At 51.3% G+C, this 25,395-nt stretch overlaps 1 protein-coding gene and 1 long non-coding RNA gene across 5 annotated transcripts in view; one reads left to right on the top strand and one right to left on the bottom strand.

Moving 5' to 3' along the window:
• The first annotated feature begins 5,387 nt into the window (after positions 1-5,387).
• On the top strand, positions 5,388-16,696 carry LOC123618197 (uncharacterized). Of its 4 annotated transcripts, none has more exons than XR_012499578.1 (6): positions 5,388-5,510; positions 8,835-8,981; positions 9,886-10,046; positions 10,609-10,725; positions 15,535-15,721; positions 16,129-16,696. It is a non-coding gene; the product is annotated as an uncharacterized LOC123618197 (long non-coding RNA). The 4 variants fall into 4 exon arrangements; XR_012499577.1 differs by having other exon boundaries at positions 9,637-10,046; XR_012499580.1 differs by having other exon boundaries at positions 5,467-5,600; positions 9,637-10,046.
• The window catches only part of MAP3K14 (mitogen-activated protein kinase kinase kinase 14), a 40,142-nt gene continuing 20,909 nt past the window's right edge, over positions 6,163-25,395 (bottom strand). The window contains exons 2-16 of the mRNA XM_010959492.3: positions 25,079-25,351; positions 23,822-23,891; positions 22,039-22,249; positions 21,299-21,916; positions 20,226-20,363; positions 14,839-14,968; positions 14,478-14,609; positions 13,895-13,999; positions 12,399-12,562; positions 11,766-11,916; positions 9,996-10,370; positions 9,705-9,811; positions 9,096-9,240; positions 8,124-8,224; positions 6,163-7,765 (exon numbers count right to left, since the gene is read on the bottom strand). Of these exons, the coding sequence (XP_010957794.1) occupies positions 7,601-7,765; positions 8,124-8,224; positions 9,096-9,240; positions 9,705-9,811; positions 9,996-10,370; positions 11,766-11,916; positions 12,399-12,562; positions 13,895-13,999; positions 14,478-14,609; positions 14,839-14,968; positions 20,226-20,363; positions 21,299-21,916; positions 22,039-22,249; positions 23,822-23,891; positions 25,079-25,331 (2,865 nt within the window). The 5' untranslated portion in view covers positions 25,332-25,351 and the 3' untranslated portion in view covers positions 6,163-7,600. The remainder of the gene's footprint in view (positions 7,766-8,123; positions 8,225-9,095; positions 9,241-9,704; positions 9,812-9,995; positions 10,371-11,765; positions 11,917-12,398; positions 12,563-13,894; positions 14,000-14,477; positions 14,610-14,838; positions 14,969-20,225; positions 20,364-21,298; positions 21,917-22,038; positions 22,250-23,821; positions 23,892-25,078; positions 25,352-25,395) is intronic.

The raw sequence follows: 25,395 nt of genomic DNA, 5'->3' as shown, positions 1-25,395 counted from the left end.
ATTTAACCCTCCCATATCCACAGCAACTGGATGCGGATAGAAGAAATTATTACGGTATGAACCTCATTGCAGCGCAGGGGTTTGGAAGCAAAAATCTGAGGTTGACTTAACTTGGGTCCTCTGTTCCCAACTTGGCAATGTTCTATTAGGGATCCAAGTGACATTCTGTAGTATGTGAAATAATTTTAATTTCCAATTGCAGGTTGCTATTATATAGAAATGTATTGATCTTATATCCTGCAACCATTCTAAAATCTTATTAGTTCTAGAAACTTTTTCTTTTTTAAAAGATTCCATAGGGTTTTCTACACAAACAATAATGTGTGTGACTCAACCCAATCTGGATGTCTCTTCTTTTTCTTGCCTTACTGCACTGAGAATAATCTCTAGTACAGTGTTGAATAGAATTGAGGGTAGACATCCTTGCTTTGTTCCTGAGCTTAGGGAGATTGCATTCAATATTTCACCATTAAGTATAATGTTAGTTGGATTTTTTCTCCTAGGTGACTCTTAGCAGGTTGAGGAATTTCCATACTGTTTCTAGTTTACTTAGATTTTAATTAGGAAGGGATGCTTGGTTTTTTTCTGATGCTTTTTCTGCATTTATTGAGATGATCATATGGTTTTCTTTTATATTCTGCTAATGTATTATGTATCTTATACATAGCATATATTATAATATGTTAACATATAAATGTTACATATTATTTTGCTAATAATTCTTTTATATTTTGTTTATGGTAAAATAAATTGATTTTTTAAATGTTAAATCAATCTTGCATTCCTGGGATAAATCTCATTTGGTCATAATGTATTATTTTTCTATACATTATTGAATCTGATTTGCTTTTAAAAAGAATTTTCACACACATGTTCATGAGGTATATCGGTGTGTAATTTTATTTTCTTATAATGTCTGTCAGGTTGTCATATTATAGTAATGCTGGCCTCATAGAATGAGTTAAGAAGTATCCCCTCTTCAATTTTCTGAAAGAGTTTGTTTAAAATCCGTATTATTTTTCCTTATATTTGGTAGAATTCACAGATGAAGCTTATGAACCTGGGCCTGGAGTTTCCTTGTGGGGAGATTGTTAATTATAAATCAAACTTTAAAAAATAGATACAGGGCTATTTAGTCTGCCTATTTCTTCTTTTTTATTGTTGTAAAATACACATAACATGAAATTGCCCATTTTAACTTTTTTAGTACCTTCACATTAGTGTGCAACCATCACCACTATCCATCTCCAGAATATGTTTCTTCTTGAGTAAGCTTTCGAGTTTTTTTTTTTTTTAGGAATTTGTCCATTTCACCTAAGTTGTCAAATTTATTGGCATACTTTGTTCATAACATTCCCTTATTATCCTCTTTCATATCTGTAGAGTCTATAGTGATGTCATCTCTTTCATTCCTCATATTGGTCATTTTTGGCTTCTTTTTTTCCTGTTCAGTTTATCAGTTTTGTTGGTCTTCTTGAATTAGCCAGATATATGTCTGATTTCTTTCTGGTTACCCTAAAATGACATCTGCCAGGCAATGAGTCCTGCAGTCACAGGTCCCAATCAGCATTTTACAATTTCATTCTTAAACATGGACAACCAAACATCACCAGACATTTGAGGAAACTGCCAGCATGCAATAACAGATCAAGAGAAAAGATGACTCCAGAGTTCCAGAGGTAATTTGAGAAACAGAAGGAAACCTAAAGAAAAACTCCAATCATCTTCAGAGAGTCAGAGATGAAGATACTGAACAATATATATATTATATCCAAACAAACAAACAAACAAAAAAAAAACAAGAACAGGATACTATTTAAAAAGAATCAAGAAGAGAAAGAGCTTTTCGGCCAAACAGAATTGGAAAATAAAACACAGAGAATCTTCCCAGAAAATGGAATCAAAATATCAATACAATGTGAGAGAAAAGGATGAATAGGAAGTCCAATTCTCGGGTATAGAAGGGAGATCTAGAAAGAATAGAGAACATGAAGAAAGGAGAAATCAAAATTTCCCTAAGCTGAAGGGTATCATTGGCTTAAAAGAGTTTACTGAATGCCTAGCACTACAGATGTCAAAAGATCCTTGCTGTAAAAGTTCACTGCACCAGGAACAATGAATTCCTAAATGCTTCTAAAGTAGAAAAATCAGTCATCTACGAGGGGAGGAGAATCATACTAGCAGCAGAGTTAGTAACAATGGTTACCTTTTAAATTCTGAGGAAAATTGTTTTTAACCTAGAATGTTATATCCAGCCAAACTACCATTTCAGACATGGAAAGACTCAGAAAATTTACCTCCTCTTTTTTTTTTTTAGGAAGTTTTTTGAGGGTGTGTTAAAGTAAAATAAAGGTGTAAAATAAGAGAGTCAGGAATAAAATAGTGTGTCCACCTTAGAAAAGCAGTTAAGTCCCAGGATGTTAACAGTATAGAGGCCTACAACCAGTACACATTGGTGTAAGAGGATGGAGGGTCCTGGGAAGTACATCTTTGAAATAAAGAAAACCAGACAGAATGGATGGTGGTTAGAGGTTGAAGAAAATGAAGATTATAATCAAACCAAAGAGTACAAGGAAAAGGCAACTAAAAACTCCAGGTAAAACAAAAAGCTACATGAGAAAGAAAAGGTAACTGTGGTACCTGGGTTCTGCAGTGAACAGTAGTTATGTAGTCACAATAATGTAAATCCTGTTTATTAACTTTCAACTTTTAGAATCAATATATAGACAAAATTTGGAAAACAATTATGGTGATGAGAAAATGTAAATGTTACCAACCTTGATATTTAAATAATAAAAATACAGGTTAGTCTTTGGGAGACTTCCTTCAGAGAGGAAAGCTGAAGGGAAGGGTAAGGGCACTAAAAATTTCATCTTACTATTTATAGTATTAAAAGATACTGTCTAAAGTTTATTTTTTTTAAAGAAGATAAAAATATGTTAAATTTACAAAGGTATCAGCAGATCTCAAAACAACTGATGTTGGGAGGATAGGGGAAGGTGGTGCCATTAGAGCAGAAAGGTGGTACTGTCAGGAGCTGATAAACTAAGAAAGAGCCTGTGAACTTCTAGAGAGATAATAAGGTAACTAGGCAGAAAAAGTTTAAATGAAACAACAATGGCTGCACAGAGGAGAGAGACTAGGGGTGCGGTGTAGGGGATTCTTGCTTCTCATCACTGAATAAGCTCTTCATTACTATTTAACCACATACATTTCTTTGATAAAAGAAAATGTTGAGCCTGGTCTAGGCACTCTGCTAGGGGCTGAGGATATTGTGATGAACATACACTGTCCCTGACCCCTTAGAACTTTCAAGCCTGTGGCTGTGACCACAGGAGACCCTCCAGTCTCTATTTCTTATTCCCATTTCTTCTGAGCTCCAGACTCAAACTGCAGTCACTCATTATACACTTCTCCCTCAGGAGACCTCAACTTCACCTTGTCCAAAACACTACAGATTCCTTATCAGAGCCTGAGATGTATCCTCCTGTCTGGAATTCTCCTGTTTCCTATTGTAATGATGCTCAGGGCTCACCTCTTTCTGAAGACCTTCCAGAATCTACCTGGAGTCACTGGGCTAGGGACTCCTCCTTCAGTTGCTCCCATCCTGCCCCTGCAGACCTCTTAAGTGCGTGACTTCTGGCTGACCCTCAATTAGAGGTGGGCAGAGTGTGTGGGCTGCTCATTTTGAATCTCTGACCCTCTGCACAGAGTCTGGCACAAGATGGATGCTCAGCAAAAGTCTGTGCAGAGAAATGAATTCCTTCGCTCTCTCACTCCGCCAAACCCTGCAGTTTATTTTCCATTTCTGACCTCAAGTCACAGCGTGGTGGCCAGACTCTAGCACAGCCAACATGGTTCTGCATGTCTGACCTGTCTTTCTCTCCAATCTCTTGTCTCTTGATAACCCCTCTCCCCATTCCCTGATTCATCCTTCATCCTGTCACCCTAATTAGAAACCTGGGTCACTTGTGACCCGCCTCACTTCCCCAGCTTCTGACGTTCCCACCACTGCTAATGCTGACCTTGTGCACATCCCTTTCTCCATCTCCCACTGCCTCGCTCATCTTCCGACACCCAAGTCAACACAAATTTAGGACTTACACCCATCAACACTCCATGCTGAGTGATTTGCACACATTCAATCCTCATAGCCACTACTACGCACAGGTGGCCATGACTCTCTTCTCACAGATGAGGGAACTTGTACAAGGTCACACAGCTCTTAAGAGCAGTGCCATGAGCTGAACGTGGATCAGACTAACTCCAAACCCCAGGATGCTAACCATTGTGCTCTGAAATTTCTTTAGGCCTCTAACTGGACTGCTGAATCACACTCCCTGCCATGTCCACCAGCCTGGGCTTCTCAATGATCCCAGAGTGAGCTGCTGCATCACACTTGCCTCTGCTCCCGTCCAGACTCTTATAGAGGCCTCAGAGATCCTGCATGGTCTGCCTCTGTCTTCTTTTTTCATCTCTTGCTCTCCAGCTCCCTCCCTTGTCCCAAGCCCAAGGCACCCTGGAGCGTGGCAGGACTTTTTGTGCCTCAGTGCCTTTGCACATTGTATTTCCAATACCCAGAAAGTCTCTCTCCTGGCAAAATCCTATTCATGCCTGACAATCCAACTCAAATCTCCAGTGTGGTCATCTCTGTGACACACTTAGCTGTCCAAGTTACATTTTAACTTTTAGTTAACGCATCAGACTTAAGGCCTAGCACAAGAGGAAGTCCCAGAGTTGGGGCAATAAATGTTGCAGGAGTGATTTCAGGTGTCTGCATCAGTTTGGCCTACAGATTTGAGACAGGAAAAGCTGCTCTCTGGTTGTCAGTTCTTGGCACATTTTGAATACTGGCCCACTTCCTCCTAGGAGAGAAGGCCCCAAGAAGGCCCCGATTTGGGGGCGGGGAGAGGAGGGATCTGAGCCTGGGAGGTCCTGGGCCCTGCGGAGCAAACATCTTTGCTCATTGGTACAGAACACAGGGCAAAGCACAAAGGAGGCGCTCAAAGATTTGTTAACGCAGATTGTTTTTTCCTGCAAAGCTCCAACCATCAACCAAGGACAACTTGACTTGATTTTGGGGTTTCTCTGCAGTCTAGGATCATTCATGAGTCGTCTCCGGGGCACAGAGAAGCCCGCCAAGAACTCGCCGAGTCTGCGGCCTTTACCCCACGGTGTGCACGTGTCTGTGCACACACCCGCTTGTGCGCCGCGTAGGGCCGACCGTGGGTGTGGTAGTCAGGGTAGCACTCGCCCCTCGTCCCCGCGGGGACGGCGAGGGGTTTTGGCTGGGGTCGACCTTTCTCTCAGGCTCCCGGGGCTTTGGGAGCAGCTGCAGGGCCCCGGGCGGATCCCAGTCCGCCCCGCCCCCGCCCTCCCTCCGCGCTTGGCTCCGCCCCGCCGCGCGCCCGCCCGCTCCCACCTGTCACCCCCATGCTGACCGAGGCTCTGTCGGGGAGGCGGGGAGCGGGCTGGTGGCTGCTGCCCCTCCGCCTCCAGTGCGCTCTTTGGTGAGGGTCCGTGGGGGGCGGTGGAGATGCCGGGGGCGCAGGCGCCTGTGATGTCGCCGCCTCTGTGACGTTTCTTGCGCGACCCCGCGGGTAGGAAACAGCGCTCCCGATTCCTGGCGTGGGTGGGCTTGGCGGTTGGGGGAGGTCCTCCGTAGAAGGTGAGTCCACCCCTCCCCGCAGCCAGAGCCCCTCTCCGGAGATACAGGACGGGCGGCTCTACTCTCTGAAGCAGGCCCAGGGCAGTGAGGAGGGCAGCGACCTGTAAGCCTTGGGTCCGCTGGGCTGACCTTTACACCTGTCCTGGGCACACAGGCACAAGGCTGCTGCCCCTTCTGGGTGCTCAGGGATCTCCAAAAACCTGCTGCCCAGGCCTTGGCGTCTTTATCCTCCTCCCCTCAGCCTGGCAGTGTTTGGCCAGGGAATTCCCTTCTGTCATCAGGTGGGGTATCTTGCCTAACTGGTCTGAATGGGTAGCCTACAGGTGGATTTGGAAGCACCCACTGGGAGGAGTGGTGGGAAAAGTAGCCCCACACAAGGGCTGAAAACAGTCTCTGCCTGAAACCAGGGGCAGGCTTGACAAGATCCCACCAAGGAGGCAAAGGGAAGCAGCAAACAGGCAGGTGAGGGTGGAGACAGCCATGGCCTAAACACCTTTATCATCACCCCAAACTTTATTGCTTACAAAGAGTTCTCTACAACCTGAACTTGGCAGTACCAAGGCTGCAGTTCTTCACGTACTGGGGGCCGGGGGTCTCTCCCTGGGGAGCAGTATGGCTTGATGTGGATAGCTGGAGAGAGGCCAATTTGGCAAGATGTGGGGACAAGCTTCTCCCCAGGAGGAATCTCAGGGGACACACCCCTCACCCCACAATGATTCACAGTTGATTAATGCTACATGAGTCCTGATCAGCCCTACCACAAAGAAGAGGCTTGGCTGGGGCGATGGGTTGGGGGGAACTCATCTTACAGAAGTCTGGAGGGTGTTTGAGGGGTCACACGCATGGAGAAGGGTCAAGATTTGGGTCCCTTCACCCCATCTCCTGGCCTTGTGCTCATGCGGAACCGCTGGCCGCCCTTCTGGAGGGCAGCCATGAAAGTGCTTTGAGGTCATCAGAGTGCAAAGTGCAGCTGGCGGTGCCCCTGAGACCAGGGGCGGGGCAGGGTCAGTGAGTGTGGTGCCTGAGCCGTGTCTCAGGAAGCTGGTGTGAGGATGTGAGAGCCTGGGTAATGGCAGCGCCTACGGCTTTCTTTTGTGTCTGTTGTGCCCCATCCTCAGACTGTTCCTGTCATGTAGGTCTCAAGTCACCCTTCACTTCTAGGATGAGGGAGCTGAGTACCAGCTAGGTAGGGGCAGTGGGTGGGCCTGTGGTTGGGGCTCGGGGCCTGCTGCTCTGGGTAAGACTGGTGGCCAGCAGCAAAGGGGCAAGTGCTTAGGGGCTGAGAACAGTTTAATTGAAATGCCTTCTCTGGTCCTTGGCTGAAGCTGTGCTCAGCTCAGGGCCTGTGTTGAAACACCATGAGAAGGGTGGTGTTCTCTCTTAGGGAGACCCCCAGTGTCAGGCATTCCTCTCTCCCTGACTTGGTCTGAAAAGTTCCTAGAGCTAAAAAGGGGTTTGCTGGCCAGGCAAGGCCGGGCGAGGGGGTGAGAGGGCCCCGCATTAAGCCAAGGGCAGGCACACCTGCTGCCCTGGGCGTGTACTGGGCCCGGGTGTGAGTCGTTAGACATGCCACACCCTTACATCTACCTGGAGACTGAGGGAGGGGCTTGCTCACCCCTCCCTGACCTGGGCTGGAAGTCGCTCTCCCCTGACTGCCAGCAAGTGGTCACTGATCCTAACGGGTCAGGCCAGCTTGTTAGGACCAATGCAGAGAAGATCCTCTTTGTTCCCCGTGGGAAGAGGCCTCCTGCCTTCTTCCTCATGTGGGGGCAGGCAGGACACAGGTGGGAGATCGTGGGAGGTGTTTTGCTAGTCCCCACCTTACTGCTGCCAGTCCCTGGTCCCACTGCTGAGCCACTGTCTCAGGGGCAGCACTGAGCACCAAGAAGGAAGGCTGTTTCTGGCTGAGTGGAGCCGGTGGTGGGAGGCTGGTTAGGGCCTGTTCTCCAGCTGGCCATGCTTGACCCTCCAGCTCCAGGCGAAGCTGCCGTCAGGGGCCAGGGTGCATTGCAGGTCAATGCCCGAGTCTGGCACCTCCATGTCATAGCGCACGGGCTGCCCGTCCTTGGTCACCAAGCTGAAGGCTGCAGCTGGGATCTGGGGGCAGAGCAAACCAGTGGGCCTGAGAGTGGCAAGGGGCACTGAAGCTTCCTAGGAATCTAGAGCTGGTGGTCTCCTGCTGCGCTAAGAGATACCTCCCTCCAGCCCAGCAGGCAGCCCTGAGGGCATTATCCATCTTCCATTCTGGAGGATGCAGAGAACCACATGTGCCCAAAGTGTGGTCCTGAGGACCCTCTGATCGACCCAAAACTGCCAGTCTTGCCCTTGGGTCCTGGGGGACATCCGGGGCCAACTATTCCCTGTGGTACTTTTTCAAAAGTCTTTTACCTGGAGGGCTGTGCTAGGTGTGCTGGACTCTGGGACTCTACCACTAAGTGTGTACCCGCCCCCTTACCTGGCTACTGATGCCAGTTGCGATGTCTCCCACCTTGACCCGGTGGAACTCCCGGATGTGCAGGTGTTCGCCATTGAGTGACTGTATTTGGACTTTCACACCTAGAAGGCAGGCAAGTGGGCCATCAGGAGAGTGGCTGCTAGCTCCCTAAGGCGCCCTACATAGAGGGAAGCAGGGTGGTTGTGAGGAAGCCACAGAGAAGACATTTAGGTTGCAATGGCCATAACGGCATATACCTGCTAGCTCTTCCAGCCATTTTCCATCAACACCGGGAATTTGGCCTGCACAGTGCAAAGAGCTAAGGTTGGGTCCTATGGGGAAGTAGTATTCCTACTCGCACACAAGGCAGAAAGGAACTGGAAACAAAGATTCTTAAATTAGATTGTGGGCCACTTAGATTGTAATGTTCCTTGAGTTGGAGTGGCCTCTGGCCAGGCATGGTGGCTTGATGCCATAAGTCACACTGGCCCTGGGAAGGGCCAGGGAACTGTGAGCTGATGCAACCCTTGTTCTGTCAAAATCACATGACCTATGCAGCTGCACTTGAAAACAAGGAAGTCCTACATATGCTGTCTTTCTCATCTTCTGACTTCATACCCTAGAGGAGGATCCCAGCAATCTGTTGCTGAGTTCTTGATTAAAATGTTCATGGGGTCTTGTTCTTCCTCTTCCTGTCAGAAGGAAGTTAACTGCTCAGTTTTTTGATTCCAGGCCAGAAGAGACTGCTGCTCTACGCCCCAAGTTAGACGCCTTCTGGGACTCCATCAACCGCCCACGAGGGTCAATGGTCCTCCACTGACCCACCAGGAAAGACTCTGGGCAATCAGGGCCTTGGCTCTAAACTGACATCCTGCCCAGGTACCTCAAGTTCTGGACACCAGGTGCCTTCTTCTCCCTTCCCCACCCTGTGCTGGGGAAGGGGGACATAAATCTCTCAGACTCCCCAGTCCCAGGCAGATCAGGTGACTGTACCATTGAAATAGCTCGGCGTGTCGGTGGGCCGCCCCCGGGCCAGCACCATGTTCCAGCTGGAGCTGCGAGCCTCCGCCTGGCTGCCCCACGAGTGCACGCCGGAACTCAGGGTGTCCCGCGAGCTCTGAGAGGCCTTGGATGGGTTCTGAAGTGACAAGGATGGCACAGACTCAGGCCGCGGGCTCAGGGAACCATCTCTGGCCTTGGTCTATTTGGGGCCAAGGGACTCTGGGCCCTCCCCTGGGCAAGGAAGCCCCCATGTCCTAGGCTGGAGCATGGCTCTCCTGGGTGCTTTTGGGGCTCAGCTGGGGGCTGAGTTCATGAGGAGCCCCTGGGCTGGAGGAGGGTGAAGCGTAGTTCTATGGAGACCAAAGCCAAGCCTTTTTCCCTGCTATCCTAGTAGCCAGACTGTTCCTGAATTCCCAGGGTGTTGGAGATGGACAATCTCATTCTGAGAAACCAGGACCCCTGGCCCGGGGAGGACCCCTTCCAGGAGGAAGGGGTGACCCCGTTACCTGCCTCGTACCCTCTACTTGCACAGGGCCCCTTCCCTGGCTGCACCCAAAGCCCTATGCTCTGTGCCCTGGCTCCCGGTCCATGCTGGCTCACCTTCTCACTGTCATCCGACAAGGAGAGACTGTCAATGCTGAGGCACGAGAGAATTTGCTCCTGCTCCTCCAGAGAAAATGGCTGGGAGAGGCTGTTCAGAAATAATTCTGTAGAAAAGGCAGAAGACGGCTGTGAAAGACTGGGAGGGGACTGGCTGTGCTGTCCGCGTTTTTCTGCCCAGACTGCCAGAGCTGACCCCGGGGAAGGGGCTGGAAGAAAACACATGCTGGCTGTAAAGAGGAGGAAGCCCCAGCCCGTGCCAAGGGAGCCAGAGGCTGCAGCCACCCATACCTATTTCCAGCTGTTGCAGCTCCTGCTCCGGGAAGGTTGCCTTCCGCTCTGGTGAGCTGGGGTTTTTGGTGGGGGCTGGATCCAGGGAGGACAGAGGCAGTGGCTCCCACATCCCAGACTCCCCCTTGCCCCAGTGCAGGCTTGGAGACTTGTTCCGCTCTGGGGGTTCCGGGGGTGGAGGAGGTTGGAGCTTAGGGGCCCCGCCTGTTGTGTCCTCAGCTGGCTGGGGTCGCGGGGCCCCTGGCGAGAGCACCCTTGGCGGGGCACGGAGGGTCTGGTGAGAGTGGGCTGGGCTTGGAGGTGGATGGGCTTGGAGTGGCGGTGGATGTCTTGGTTCTTTATATTCTCCCCTCCAAGGGCTCCTCAGACCTCCCACTACAAAACAGAGAGCACACGTGGTAAGGTGGAAATGGGCCAGCAGGGTCCCTAGGCCACACGAGGTGGCCTCTCCTGAGCAGAGCCGGCCCAGAAGCAGGCAGTGAGGGAGGACCCTTGCCCCACCAGGACACAATTCAGGAGGGTGGTGTGTGGTCTCCAGAGGAGGCCTCTTCTGTAAGATGGTCCCCTACAGTGGGAACAGAACAGTATTTCTTTCATTCCCTTTTCCTCCTAGGTAACAATTGCAAATTTAAAAATCACAGAATTGGCTCCAGAGAAGGACTTTGTTAATATTAATAGTAAAGAGAAGATTTAAAAATAGCTCTGGGGGAATGCCAACACGGAGTTCCAGGTAAATGGGCCCTGCTGGCCCTGCGTCTCTCTTACCCCTCCCTTCCCAACAATCAGTGCTTCCTGAAGGCAGCATTTCTCTGGAGTGGGGTCAGTTCAGCCCCGGAGCCCTTATAACTACCATCTGTGGTTGGGGTGGAGGGCTTTGCAAGGTCTCTCTCCTTTTTTACTTATTCCCTTTTCATTCCCATAACTGCTGCCTTTCCCCTGCCGCCCCCAACACCGCCCCCAACTCCAGCTGACATTCTATTATGTTTGATGTGTCACTTTGGGTTAGACTGCTTTCTTGCAAAGTGTGTATTGCTTTTATTTATCAATTTTTAATTTATAAAAAAGGCAGAGTGTTCTAGGCTTTGCTCTGCTGGTCCTCTTATCACCCAGCACTACGGTTTTCAGATCCAGCCAGGTTTCTCTGTGAACATCGAGTTGCTTTAATAACTACTATGGGTGCTGTGTGAGGCATCCCCCAACCACTCCCACCCCATCCCCACCTTTGGCCTCTTCGCGCTCCCACGGGGGCACACTCGACTGCACTCAACTCCCATCCCACAAATGACACTGCAGTGTGTGTCCCCAGGCATGTCCTCTTATGGGTCTGGGGAGAGTTTCTTTGGCGGTAAGCCCTGGAGTGGGGTGCTGGGTCCCAGGTCTATGGACGTTTGCCCAAGTGCTGCCAGGTGCCCTCCAGCAGAGCCTAAGGGCTACAGCCCCACCAACACCTGGCACTCCCAACTTTCTGACTGTCCCCACACAAATGGCTGGAGAGTGATACCTGGCTTTATTTCACACTCTGATTACTGATGAGTTCTAGCTCCCCTTTCTATGTTGTAACCCCTTTCCCCCAGCTCCTGAGCACTGCCCCTGCATCAAGGCACAGTACCAAGCACTTGGACTCACGTGACCTCAGTCTTCCTAACAAGCCTGAGGTTGGTGTCATGTCCATGCTCTACATGGGGAAACCAAGGCTCTGAGAGGTGGAGTACCTTGCTGATGACCACCACATGACTCTCTTGCCCCCTGTGGCCAGCACGGGGCTCTTACCATGCTGTAGTGCCAGGCTGACCTTCCCCCCCAGCTCTACGGCTGACGCTCGGTGGTCAGGCTCTTTCCTGAGGCCCTCCTGGATGGCCTGGGCTGTGAGGGGGGCACAGGAGGGTGGGATCTCCCTCACAGGCGGAGGCTCGCTGGCAATCTGGGGGTCAAAAGGCAACATGTGAGGTCTGCCTCCCCATCACTTCCCTGCCCCCAGTTTTCTGTTCTTGCTCCTCCCCACCCTCCCCGCCCTGCTGTGCTGTGGTGGGCCACAAGGACTGAAGCGGCCTGGTCTAGAGTAGGGGCTGGGATTTTTCCAAGAAAAGGGAAAAAGGGGCCAGGCAGGACAGAGCAGAGCAAGGCAGTGAGGCATGCATGACTTCCAGGTCCAGCCTGTCAGGAGGTGGGCAAAGAAGGGGGTCCGGGGGGTGGATGCAAGAGAGCCCTGAACCATGAACTCAAGGAGAGTCCTCACCGACAATCTCCCCCGGGACCCTCAAATCTGGGGGGTAGTATTTTAGTCAGCATCCCACATTTATGAAGAGGCCTTTCCCTACGCCCTGTTCCCATCCCCCACTGAAGAGCACCAAACTTGGGGGCCCCGTAGTCTTGCTGGCTTTGCTGGTGCCGGCCGGCACTGACCTTGAGGCAGAGCGGCCCTCGGAAGTACTGGGTCCAGGGGTGGCAGCCGTTGAGCATGTGCAACATCATGCAGCAGCTGCTCCAGATGTCCACCTTGGCATCACAGGGCTTGCCCATCACCACCTCTGGCGCCATGTGGGTCTCTGTGCCTGGGATGTAGTCCCCTGAGAAGGTGAAGTGAGGCAGAAAAGGCAACTGTGAATTCTTGATGGGTGACAGCCTTGGCAGGGACCACCCCAGTCAATCCCTGAGACACCCTGAATTTGTCTCAAAGTCCTTTAAGTAGAGATAAAGCCTCCAAATCAAACTTGCTAGGGATGAGCCAAGTCGGGGATTCTGCTGGGGACTGTACAAAGAATCTATCATCCAAAACATGGGCTCTGGACCAGACCCTTAAAGTGCTTTCTAAAAGGAAGGAGGGGTCTGGACATGGAAAATTAGGTTGCAGAAGACTAATTAATGGTATTTTCCTGAAATTTTAGTAAGTTAAAAAGAAAAAATAAAAAAAGGGAAAAGGTCTTTTATGCATACAAAAGGATTGATACCAGATGTCAACAGTATTTTTTTCCGGTGTTTTATATTTTTTTGCAGAAAAAAATACAAATCACCGGAAAAAAATACTTTCTGCTTAGCTCTACTTTCTGCAAAAGATATTAGAAAAGATATTTTTGTAATAAGAAGAAAACACTATAGTTATTTTAAAGTGAAGGACAGGTGTCTATGTTCAACTTACACCTTCAGAATTACCAATAGTCCTTTAGCAACAAAGAATCACTTCTAAAAGATTTTTTTCCTTTGGTCAAAATGAAATCATTTTATGCTAATGGTATAAATAAAAAAGCAGGGCACAAAATTGTGTTATAATGGCCTTAACTATGTACAGAAAAAAAAAAGACGTGAAGAGAATTATCTAAAATATTCATGATTATCTCTCTGGGCAAGAGGAAAGGTTAAGAATTCTTTTTTTCCTCCCCTTCTGAACCACTTAACATTATAGTTGCCAACTGTTCTACAGTGGGCACGGATTACTTTGATAATCAGAAAAATATAGGTTAAAACCAGGCATTTCTCCAGCTGCAGAGCCCAGGCCCCTTGGTCAGCCTTCCCACTATACTTCCAGAAACTACTCTCAGAGGTGCAAGAGGGCTGAGGTCACAGGCTGGGAGCACAGCTCCCTAAAAAACGCTGGACAAGATGGGTGGAGCTGGGGTGGGGGGAGCTCTGAGGTAGAAGACCTGGGACCTAGGGCGAGGCACTCAGCCTTTCTGTTCCCTCCTCTGTGTAATGGGAACATCAGAAATGAGCATCTGAGTGCATTACTGCATTAAAGCTTAACAATAAAGGCCTCAGGAGAACCCAGAGTGGTGTCTTGGTGGACATAAAGTGCTCCGTCTCTGATGCCATTAAGGAAAGTACAGGAGAAGGCATCTGCGGAATGCCTGGTAAAGGCTACTGGCTGTTATCATTGTGGGGAGGCGGAGAGGGGACGGACTCACCTGTGAGCAAAGACTTCCCCAGGCCATCAGGTTGAAGGCACACAGCATGGCCAAAGTCACATAGGGCTGCACGGCTCCCATCGCTGGACAGGAGGACATTATCAGCTGCCAGGCCACCCCAGGGAAGAAGAGGAACAGGTGAGTCACAAAGTGCCCTGGCCCAATCTGGACCTCCAGCGAGGCAATTTTCTGGCTGACCCTACACGGCAGCTGCTGCTTCTGATTAGTTTCACTAGTCATGGAGGGAGGGAGAGAGGAAGGTGTCAGGTGAGGCTAGAGGCAGGTAGCAGGCAGGATCTCTGAGGGTGAGGGCACGGCAGCAGAGTTTACTCCTGGGGACGCTGCTGCCACTCAGCTCTGTGCCTCTGGCCCCGCCGGGGTCACCAGTGGGTAGGAGCTCGATCTGCTGTTCCCTGGGCACCACCCACTGGAAACTATGGAGCCAGGCTGAGGGTTGGGAGAACACACTTCCCCTTCTTACTGGTACAGCCCTGTCAGCCTGACGCAGGCCCAGAAGATCAGGCAGGATGGGGTGAGGGAGGAGCCCAATGGAGACCAGGAACACGGGGGCTCGGAGCCTTACCTTTGACGTCCCCATGCAGAATCCTTCGGGTATGGAGGTATTCCAGCCCTTCCAGGGCCTGGCCCAGGTAGTAAAGGGCCCGGTCCTCCGGGAGACAGCCCTTCTGCTTTATGAGCTGGCCTAGTGAGCCACCTAGGAGATCAATGGCCAGTCTTTACATGGGGCTTTTCCAGGCCTCCAAGGGAGCCAAGGGCAAGGGCCTTCGAAGGGCAGATGGTAGAAAGCAGGCCTTTCTTGACCATGTCACAGAGTCAAGAGATTAAAAGTGGATTGACTGGGGACCGAGGTCAACCTTGGCAAGACTCGGGGGAACCCTGGGCTCTGAATGTGGAGGGAGGAAGAGTGGCATTTGGCTCCATACCTTCTAGCAGTTCCATGAAGATGTTGACCCAAGGACCTTCCTTCACTGCTCCATACAGAGGGACGATTCTGGGTGAGGTCAGTCCTGCACATGCCATCAACTCCTCTGCCCGAAACACTTCGACTCGCACCTAGAAGGGCCCAGGGGTGGCTGCGAGTCAGGGTGAGGGACCAGGGCTGGTTCCCTGGCATCCTGTCAGAACCCTTGGAACCCCCTGAACGGAGGCTGCTGATGCTCCCAGTCATGATTCTGAGGCCAGGCAGGGCACTGGTGGGCCTCCTGGACCCTCACAGACTACACTGTGCACCCTGGGGGGGCGGGGTCAACGCCTCATACTGGATTAAAGTTCTGCATTGCTGATGTTTGCGAAAATACTTAAAGTCACACAAAAACTACAATCCTTATTCAGGCCCCTTGCATGCTGCCTATCCTCAAATCTGCTGAACACAGAACTTTCTTTTCCCTAGCCCAGATATCTGGATAATTTCTAGGTCATAGGACCTTTTGTTTATTAACATCCACACCTACACTTCAGATGCTGCGTTTCTGTCACCAGAGCTGATGCGGCCAAGATTCTGGCTCTGTCAGTGCCTCTGGCTCCTCCTCATCCTTCATTGGCTCATAATTATTTGCCTTTTGCCCTGAGGATTAACATGTCCATGTGGATAGAGCAGTGCTTGTTTATTTTGTTTGCAGCTGTTTCCCCAGGATCTGGGCAGCGGAGATCCTATAGGGAGAGGTTTGGCCAAGGCCTGTCCCACAGTGGACTGGTGGGCCAGGGACCACCCACTCTTTTCTGCAGGGACCAGCATGGCATGGCAAGAAGAAGTAGGCCTTGGATGCAAACATCCTGGGCTGAGACCTGGCTCAGCCATTTCCAAAGGTAGATCACTTCCCCTAAGCTATGTGTTTCCATGTGCAAACAATGGGGACAGTGACATCTGCTCCTGGGGAGAGTGAGGATTTGGAGGGATGATAACCATCACCGGGCCTGGAAACCAGTGGGTGCTCAGGAAGTGCTAGCTCCCCACCTCCTCCCTCCAGCTCAAATATGGTTAGATTCCCTAATAGAGACTCAACCTCCTTTCTGGCAGCAGCGGATTCTCATGTTAGCCCTGAGAAATACCACCAGAGGGCGCGAGTGGTACAAAACTAGCCAAGAACAACTCAAGTCAGCGCCTGGCAGTTTTCTCTGGAGACCTGCTGACTTGGCAAACAAAAGCTCTGACGTTGTACGGCTTTTGGACTTTTGCCTATCAGTGGAAAATGTCTCTTTCTGATTACTTGCAGAATACCTGGTTTGGTAATCAACTCGCATGGACTTTGACTCCCTGTCAGTGTTTCCAGCTCTGAACCTGAGTTGGAACTAATTCACCAACAGGACTTGTATTAGCAAATGTTTTTAATCCTACTGCTCCCAAACCATGAGGTGAAGCACCCAGGGCACCACAGAGAACTCAAGGGCACTACGGGTATTTTACATTTGAGGCAAACAGCGATGATCAACATCTGCGGACATCATGCAAACTACTAGCTCAAGACAGCTCGGTTTCTATGATCGTACTGCATTATTTTGATGACATATTTCTGTGAAGCTAGGTTTTTGGAGGTTGCTGTGACAAAAAGGTACTTCGGGGATAATGTGGAGCAGGAAATGAAGGTGATGGCGTCCACTGATTTCAGAGCTTGAGAAGTTGGGTGTGCCCAACAAGACATACATCCCATTAGTAATTATGGTTGTTTTAGAACAAAAAACATGTATTTTTCAATTTATATGTATTGTCATTCAAATGGCTAGTAGGTTGTTAAGATAAAGACTTATTATTTGACCTAATGATTTAATAAATGGAACTGTTAAGTACTTGTTTTGGCCTGGAGCACCATGAAAAAATGACTGAGACATTCAGGGCTGTGAATCAAGAAAGTTTGGGAGCATCTGCCTCGACTTTTAAAAAAACCGTAAGTCCTCTAGAGTGTCCCAGCAATGTTAAAAACATTCCTAACCGCCCAGACCAAAGGCAGTCAGAAGGGACACTTCAAAACACAAGATGCGTTAGGAGTCTGGGCTAGCTCCAGGGAGAGCAAGTGGAAAGGGTAGACCCGAGGGAGCTGGGTGGGAGAAAGGACGGCTTACTGGTCCAGGCCAGCTGCCCGTTTGGCCCACCTCTCCTCTCTGGACTTCAGTGTCCTTATCTGTAAAGTGAGGGCTGGACTCTGATGAGGCTGATAATGACAACTAATATTGAATGCCAACTTAACACACGCTGGGCACCATGCTAAGCACTTACAAGTATTAGTTGTTACCTCTTAACAACAGCCCATCAGGTGATATCTCATTTTACAGACAAGGAAGCTGAAGATTGAATGAGTAACCTGCTCAAGGTCACCAGGTATAAATATCAGAGCTGGAATTTTGGTGGAAGAAGCCTGACTCTAGAGCTGCCAGCTACCCTGGCTCACGGAAGGCCTTTCCAGGTGTGCGAGCTCGAACATCTGTGCTCATACTCAGGAGCGTGCATACCCAGTGGGGAGCATGCTCAGCGATCCCCTAACTGCCAAATCCACAAGCCACTTCCCTTTGCTTAACTGCCAGCACACATCATTCTCCTCACAGTCCTTGTTCTGATTTCCTTCTCTTCTCGTCCTGGCTGACCTCACCCATGTCCCTGGCTGATGGCTGCTTCTACCACCTTTATACCATCTCCCATTACAACCTGAGCTCCTTCGGGTCAGGCGTGTGGATTCCACACCTCTGTCTCCAGTCCCTGGCACAGCATCTGGCACAGAGCAGAGCTTGGTAACAGCTGGCTTGACGTGGCCAAGGCCAAACTATCCCAGATCAGGGATGAGTAAAAGGAGGCTCCCAGGACTCCATGCTTGAGCCAGATGTTCTCAAACGAACAGTTCTTAACCCTCACTAGGCCACAGGCCCCTTTAAAATCTAATAAATCTCCATACATGCCACACTTTAGAATAAACACACACACACTTTAGAAAAGAGTTCCAGGAGTTCAAGGATCTTATGAATTCATCCACTGACTAGGATAAAAACTTATACATTGGCTGTTAAAAGTACTAGAGAAATGGATATGTACCAAAAAAGAAATCTATGATATACTGTTACATGAAAAAAACATGGTACAGAAGAATCTCTAGAGTATAACTCATTTTAATAAAAGAACAACTACATGTTTATATATGCAAAACTAGTCTAAAAAGATTTATGTCAAAGGGTAGTTACCTCAGAAGGGGATTGGGGAACAGGGAGACTTTTGCTTTTTGGGGTATCATTCTTTTATAATGAGCCTCTATTTATTTGTAATTAAAAAGATCAATTGAAACCTTAAAAAACAAAAACGGAAAACCCTACATTAAACTCAAGACTCGGGACCAATCAGCATCTGACTTGGGGCCATGGATATTCCAGAAGGAGGACCAAGGCAGTGCTGATGTTACCATATGGTACTACATGTTCTGGATCTTCAGGGAGCATAGAGGGTGCACAGACTTGCTCTGACCCTATGTGCAGCTTGAACTCTGACCCCTGGCCCCCACCCTGACCCTTACCCCCTTACCAGGGAACTGTTTATCAGATCTTCCAGCTGAAAATGCTAAAGGACAGCACTGCCTTCCCTACCCTCAGCCCTCGAGAGAAAGGAGAGGTAGCCTGCCCAACTAAAGGCAGCTGTGAGAGTGCTGAGCTCCTGGAGGAGGGGAGGCAGAATTCTGAGAGGGGCTGGCAGTGCTTGGAGCTTGGAGCTTGGAGCTTGTCCGACTGCCTTGGGGAGGTGAGAAATGGAGCGTCTGTCCTCTTCTACTATATTAGGGTTGTTTACCTTGTTGCCCAGGACTCTGAGAACCTCAGCAGGGGAACAGCTGAGGAGCCCAGTGACTAAGCTCTCAGCATGGGCATTCATCTCCAGGACACTTCACGCTCTCGCCCCCCTCCCACCCGCCTCTCAGGAGGGACAGCTGAGCCTTCTCCGGTGGCCGGGGAGGGGATTGCTGCTGAGGTCAGGCACGTGGCCTTGGCATCTTAGTGGAAGATGATGACCCATGCTGGCAAGGACTCAGCACGTGTTCTGGCCAGTGGGGGTGGGCAGGTGGAGCTTGCTTATCTGACATAGTATGTCTGAAGTTTCGGGTAATACCTACGGATAGTCCCCTCTCTCATCCCATCATCCTGAGGCCCAAACTCTAGAACTCAAGCACCTGGCCATGTACAAGCCAGGGAAGCCAGGTTTATTCACATCACAATTTGTCTTGTCACCCCTTAAAGCCACAGGTACCCATGACAGTGGCAACAGCAGTGTCCACTCTGCATGGGGCCCAAGTGGGATAGGCTTGCCTGGCCTGGCTATTTGGTCCCTATCCTTTTGGGGATCAGAGTGTCCTCGACAAAAGCCACTGGAAAACAAGATCCATCTTTGAGTTAGCTTATTTCACCTTGCCCATGGGCCAAGGAGATGGCTCAAAGAAATGTTTCTGATTTTTGCCTTAGGACATCCTGGGTGCTATTCTCAGGCTGAGTTTGGGCCAGGGACAAGGTGGTTTCCAGTCAAGGTGAGCTGAGAGTCAGAAGTAAGAGAAACAGTATCTGGAGTGGAGCAGGGCTGACACCCTCAAGGACTATGGATCTGCTGCTGCTGGGCCCAGCTGGTGTGATGTGACAGAAGGAGGCAGCAGTTCCAGGCCCAGCTGTGTGGCTTTGGGAAAGGCGCAGATCTTCTCTGGTCTCCAGTCCTACCGTGAGTGAGATGAGGGAGTGGGAGAGGTGACTCAGGCCTCTGCCTCTAATCAAAGTCCTAGGAGCGCAAGTCTTCCTCTCCTACCCCTTCCTGAAGAGTGGTCCAAAGCCAAACTCTAGAGTTGGACAAGCCGAGGGCTCTTGCTAAGTCTCATTTCCTCATAATGTCCATCTTGCAGGACCTACTACATCCGGGGGACCAGAGGCAGAGCTCGAACTCGACAAACTAGATGTGATTCCTAAGGTACACAGCCTCTTTCGGGGGAACCTGTCAGGTGGAGGCTACGCCCTTGCTGTTACCTTCTGGCCCACTAGTGGTGCAGGGGTTTCAGCTCAAAGAATTTCGTGACAATCCAACCATCTTCCAGGTTTCAACTTGCCCTAGGGGCCTGGCATCAGGAGCGGCCCAGGCTGCGTGCACACTCTCACACTCCCTGTCACGTACACACGCACCAGGTGCAGGCGGGGAAGTGACGGAGACCGTTCCCTTCCAGCTCCAGCTGACCCAGGCAACCAGGATAGCCAGGCTCTGTTAACAAGTCAGACCCACGGCTGCTCTGAGACTGTTCTTGAAAGAAAGCAGAGGGCACGAGACAGGCCTCTGCCCAACACCCCCTCCAGCCCCGGAGCCCCGGCATACCTTTTTGACGGCACACTGGAAGCCCGTCTGCTTGTCCTCCATCCTGTGTACCTCTCCGAAGGAGCCTCTGCCCAGGCAGGGCTGGCGCGTGGCCCAGTGGACCTCCTCTCGGTATTCATAATCCACTGGCTTGAGTTTCTGGGGTTGGCAGGAGAGAGAGGCCAGTTTCAATGGCCAGGGCAGTGGAGGGACGAAGGGATACAGTGAGGAAGGCTCTCAAGCAAGGGCCCTTCCAGGTTGCTGGGCTGAGCCCTCACAACCAAAGACACTACTGGGTCTGAGGCAGGGCTTGGGGGTGTGGGCAGGACCAGAGAGAGGGTTACAGGAATCAGGCGAAGGCAAAGGAGAGCTTCACTGGCTGCCTGAGGCAAGCTGATCCTTGTGATGAAAGAACCTCCTCCCCAGACTTGTGGTTGTGGGACAGAAATGAAATTGTCCACAACCCTGACAATGAAAAAATACGAGCTAAAGGCAGAAGAAAGAGAAGGACAGTGAAGGGGCAGGGGACAGGAATAATGTCAAAGATGGATGGAATAAAACTGAGAAATCTAAGTTTGGGAAAATCATGTAAGGTTACAAAGTTATCCAGTAAGAGAACTAGAGGAAGAAGGGAAGGAAAGAAGGGTAGCAAAGACAGACAAAATCCTCATTGTTCACCCTGGGGGTCAAGAGGTAGCCCCTGCTCTTGACACCGGCTTGTCCCTGTTTCTCAGCATATGTGTTATTCCTACAGTGCACACACACAATGCAGCAATGATGGGGCAGCCAACCAGAAGAACTAAGAACAGGAATAGCTGATAAGACTGAAAAAGGAGCTGGAAACGGACCGGGAGACTACTGCTTTCCATCAATGCTGAGCACTCTGCCAACTGATTTGTTATCACATGAGTGAGTGACTCTGAGAACGAGAGAAAACCGTCCCCCCAGAGGGTGGGACTTGAAAGCAGGTCAGGCAGTGATGCCTCTTCTCCCATCAAGGTCCCACCCTGACTCCCAGCTGCTGTTCTCAGCCCTGGAGGTGGAGGTGGAGGTGGAAGTGGTGGTATACGTACGTATGTTTGAGGATTACTCACCTCAATAAGCAGCACCCCCTCGCTGTCCTCAGTTTCGGGGCTGGGCTCCTGGGGCCTGGAGCCCCCTACTGACCAGGTCTTGGCCAGGCTGGCCAGGCTGCGGGCCTGGCCTGAGCTCACGCTGCCTTGCAGAGCATGCACCAGGTATTCCTCCACAGAAAACTTCTCACTCGTGCCATGAGACGGGCAGCTGGGCTTTAGGCGTGGGCCAGGCAGGGGCTTCTGACTGTCTACACAGGCCAGTCTGCCCAGGTGAGGGCCAGGCAGGGGCTGCTGGCTGTCTACACAGGCCAGTTTGCCTAGGAAGTAGGACTCTAAGGGGTGAGGTTTCCAGGGCTGGAGAGGGTGGAACGGGAAGGGGTGGGGCAGTCTGCTATAGGGGAAGGGGTGAGCGGGCTGGGGCAGGGGGCCTATGTCCTGGGGGTGGTGGAGTTTCCACACGTGGTTTAGACACTGCAGGGGGCTGATCAGTTTGTGGAGCTCAGGTCGAGGCAGTGCGGGCCGCAGGCCCTCCCCGAGTTTCTTAAACCAGAGTTGGCCAAGGCCTGGCTCCTTCAGAGGCCTGGTGAACTGGGGGGCGCTTCTAACATATGGGGCACCTAGCGAAGACTCGTCCTCCTGTGGGGGAAAACACAGGTGTTAGGACCCAGGGCTGGGGCCAAGGCACAGGCGCCATGCTGAAGGCCCGTGAGCCAGGTGCTGCCGGGGACCGAGGCCCAGGGTAGGGTGACGGCTCTCACCTGCACTGGGACTGTGCAGCTCTCCTGCTCGGGGGTTCTAGGGAGGGGCTTGGCCAAGGCCACTCCCGCCTGAGCCAGGGACTTGGAGCTCTTCTTCTTGCGTTTCTTCCGGGCTTTGCTGCGACGCTTCCCCTTCCAGCACACACGGGCCATTTTGCCCTCGGTCGCGTGGGCCACATTGTTGGGGATTTGATCAAGGCTCTCAGACTGGCTGTCAAAAAGAGGACACAGAAACACATTGTGAGCATGAGGAGGCAAGAATATGGGCCAGCTTGGGTAACTGCAGATGGAGTCATGTAGACTCGAGGTCAAACCCCAGAGTAGTCAGTACTTGTGTGAATGTGCGAAAGTTCCTAAGCCCCAAGGACCATCGGTCTCCTCATTGATAAAATGGGTGTAGTATTTTCTGTCAGGTTGGGTGGAGATGGGGGTTAAATGAAATAGCTTATTTAAAAAGCCCACCTGGGTGCTGGCCCCAGCAAGCTTCTGATAAACAGTAGTTACTGCTAATGTGAGGGGATTCACACTGCTCTTCCGGTGGGGGGGGGGGGGGGGAGTGGGTGGACACAGTTCTCTCACTGCTCTCCAAGGTGGCAGAGGTCCCAGAAGGGGGCATGTGGCTCTGACGGCCACAGCCCACACTCAGCATTCTCAGCTCTGACTGACAAGAGTGGGTTTCTGTTGCCTCTGGAAGGAGGGGCAATTGAGGTTGGTGACCTCCACCTCCTCTGGTTCCAGGGCACACCTGGCTGCCGGAGACGCGTGAGGAGTTGCCTGGACTGGGGCCCGGGAGCAGGGGAGCCCGCCCTCCTCTGATAGCCCACAGCTCAGCACCATGGCAGACTAACTCAGCTCTTACCCCTGCCACGTATTAAGACCTGGTGGCAACAGGATTTCTGACAGGACTGCTGCCAAACAGCTGTGGAGCAGACCCTGGCTTAGCCACCCTCTCATAGCCTCATCTTTTGCCCCTCACCAAGAAGGCAGACTCATCCCAGCCCGGGAGGGTCGCTAGGGGCCTACAGATTTTTTTCAGGCAGCTGAAAGAAGTGGATTTATCAGAAACCCCCAGGAAGCCCCTATCCTGGGCCAAAAGGCATCAGGGGTGACATAAGGAATTCGACCGAACACTGAGCATTTCTTAGTTCAAGGGCAGCAGCCTTCCCAACCTTTTTATCACTAGCAGTTCCCAAATTACAGTGACGAAGAAGTGTTCCTGGTGGCGGAGGAGGAAACAGCTTCCAGATTCAACCTCCAGTTGACAAAAATCATCTCTGGGGCTGCGGAGCTTGGGAACAGACTGAGTCTCACTTGGCTCCTTCTACAGGGCCACGGAGCAGTAAGTCTCTGTCCCTGCCTGTTTCCAAGCCCTCATCCCTCCTCGGCTGTGTCTCACAGGAGAAAAGACACAGCAGGTTTCTCCCCAAGTTAGAGGCCCTCTCCGGACCTGCACTCGTGGTCACGCACCAGCAGGAAAATGCCTCCTGTTCCCAGCACCCTCCCGACTGATGGGAAACGGGGAGGAGCAGCAAGGACTCTGAGGAGAATAAAAATAAAATGTCAAGCTGATGTGACCCAGAGGCAGTCATCTACACGCTGTGAAAAGCTTTTGAAAAGCTTATTTGGCCGGGAGAGCAGCTCAGCCAGGAAAGCCTGGGCGACTTCCAAGAGCTGAACCACAGGTGCTGAAGGAGGGAGCCAGGGGTCAGTGGGGAGCAGCCTGGGCAAGCAGCTGGGGTGGGGAGGACGCTGCGTCAGCTCCCACTCAACCTGGCCTCCTTACCTGTACTGTTTTGACCCAGCGATGAAGATCCGTTCTGAAAAGGTGGGGCTGAACTCTTGACTATTCTCACCTTTTAAGTAAAGGGAAAGGGGATGGAGCAGAAAAGAGAGAGAAAGGACAGGAATTCAGCACTCAGGAGGGAGGCATTTTGCAGGTACCCTCTTGGCCACTCTTTCTCCTTCCCAGACCACCTCTGCCTGGTGGCTCATCTGCGGTCACTGATGGGCTCACCCCGCCCTCCCAGCTTAAGGGTCAAGGCCAGAGAGCGTGCCTACAATATGGGATCATGATGCCCACCTCATTTCACATACTGTGAAGCTTAAGTGAGATCATCTATGTAAAACTCAACACAGTGCCCGGCACACAGTTACAGCTTAATAAATGCACCCTATTGTATATGTGCATACATATGTATGCGTGTGTGGTCTCACCATTGTTATGTCACTCACTCCATTTTAATTTTCATTCTCTTATCCCTCATCAAAGACTAGCCAGAGGAAGGGGAAGGCGAGCGGAAGGGTGTGTGTGTGTCCATGGGAAAATACCACCATGAGCTGTTGGTCTCGCCAGGCTCTACCCCCTGGGGTGGAGGATAAGTGTTGGGGAGAGAGGGGACTCCTGGCCCTACCAGCCCTCTTGGGAGTTTCTCAGGCTCTGGTGGCAGTCACCGTTCCAAGTCATTTTGAGGTATTGTGAGTGGAAGCAGAAAGGACCAGACAGGCCTCGCCCTGAGGCCCTCTGACTGGCCCCGCAGGCATTCATTCTGTCAGGGGTGCTGCGCTGAGGTGGACAGTGGCGAGGGGCTTAAGGCCCCACCCAGGTGGGCTTTCCAGGAGACCTGGCCATTCCTGTCCCGGCCTCCCCAGAGATGTTCAGGCTGCCCAAGGCCAAAGCAGAAGGCTGAGGGCCTGCCTGATGATCCTGCAGAGTCCCCAGGACCTCAGAGCCCACGCATTCCTGCCCCCCGCCTCCCTTACCCTGCTCTGGTCCCAGTGGACAGGGGCCCCATTTGCCCCTTCCCCTGCTTGTTTCACTCCCTGGCACTGTTCTAGCTCCCACTTCACACTGATTCTCGGCTTAACCCTCTGTTGTGTCTTGTGAGAGTCTGCTATGGTGGTCACCCTGGCCTCCCTCTTCCAGAGAGGGCCCCTGAGCCCAGCCTGAATGGTGCGCAGCCACTCTTGCACAAGCACTGGGCCCACCTGCAGACCCCCTACCTGTCCTCTCTGCCGACACCCCCCTACCCTGGCCCCTTACATTCGGCCTGGGCGATGATGGAGATGGCGGCTGGCCCGCCCTCGGAGCCTTCCTTGGCTGTGCCTTTGGTAATCACGTCGTTCAGGATCTCCCACTTCCCACAAAACACAGGGCTCTTCTCCACGGCCTCAAGCTTGTGGACGGAGCTCTGCTTTTTCCCCATTGCCTGTGTCTTCTCCTTGGCTTTGGCGAACTCCTGCTGCCCAGCCGCCGAGCTGGGGGCGCCTGGGCAGGCCATCTCCATCACTGCCATCTCCCAGGCTCACACTCACCCTGAGAGAGAGACCACACACAGAGCAGGTTACCCCCAGACCCTG

The sequence above is a fragment of the Camelus bactrianus genome, chromosome 16 (assembly GCF_048773025.1).
Source record: "Camelus bactrianus isolate YW-2024 breed Bactrian camel chromosome 16, ASM4877302v1, whole genome shotgun sequence".
In the NCBI taxonomy this organism is placed as follows: Eukaryota; Metazoa; Chordata; class Mammalia; order Artiodactyla; family Camelidae; genus Camelus; species Camelus bactrianus.
Note: the sequence above shows the minus strand (reverse complement) of the source record. Positions and strands in the feature narration are given on the sequence as shown.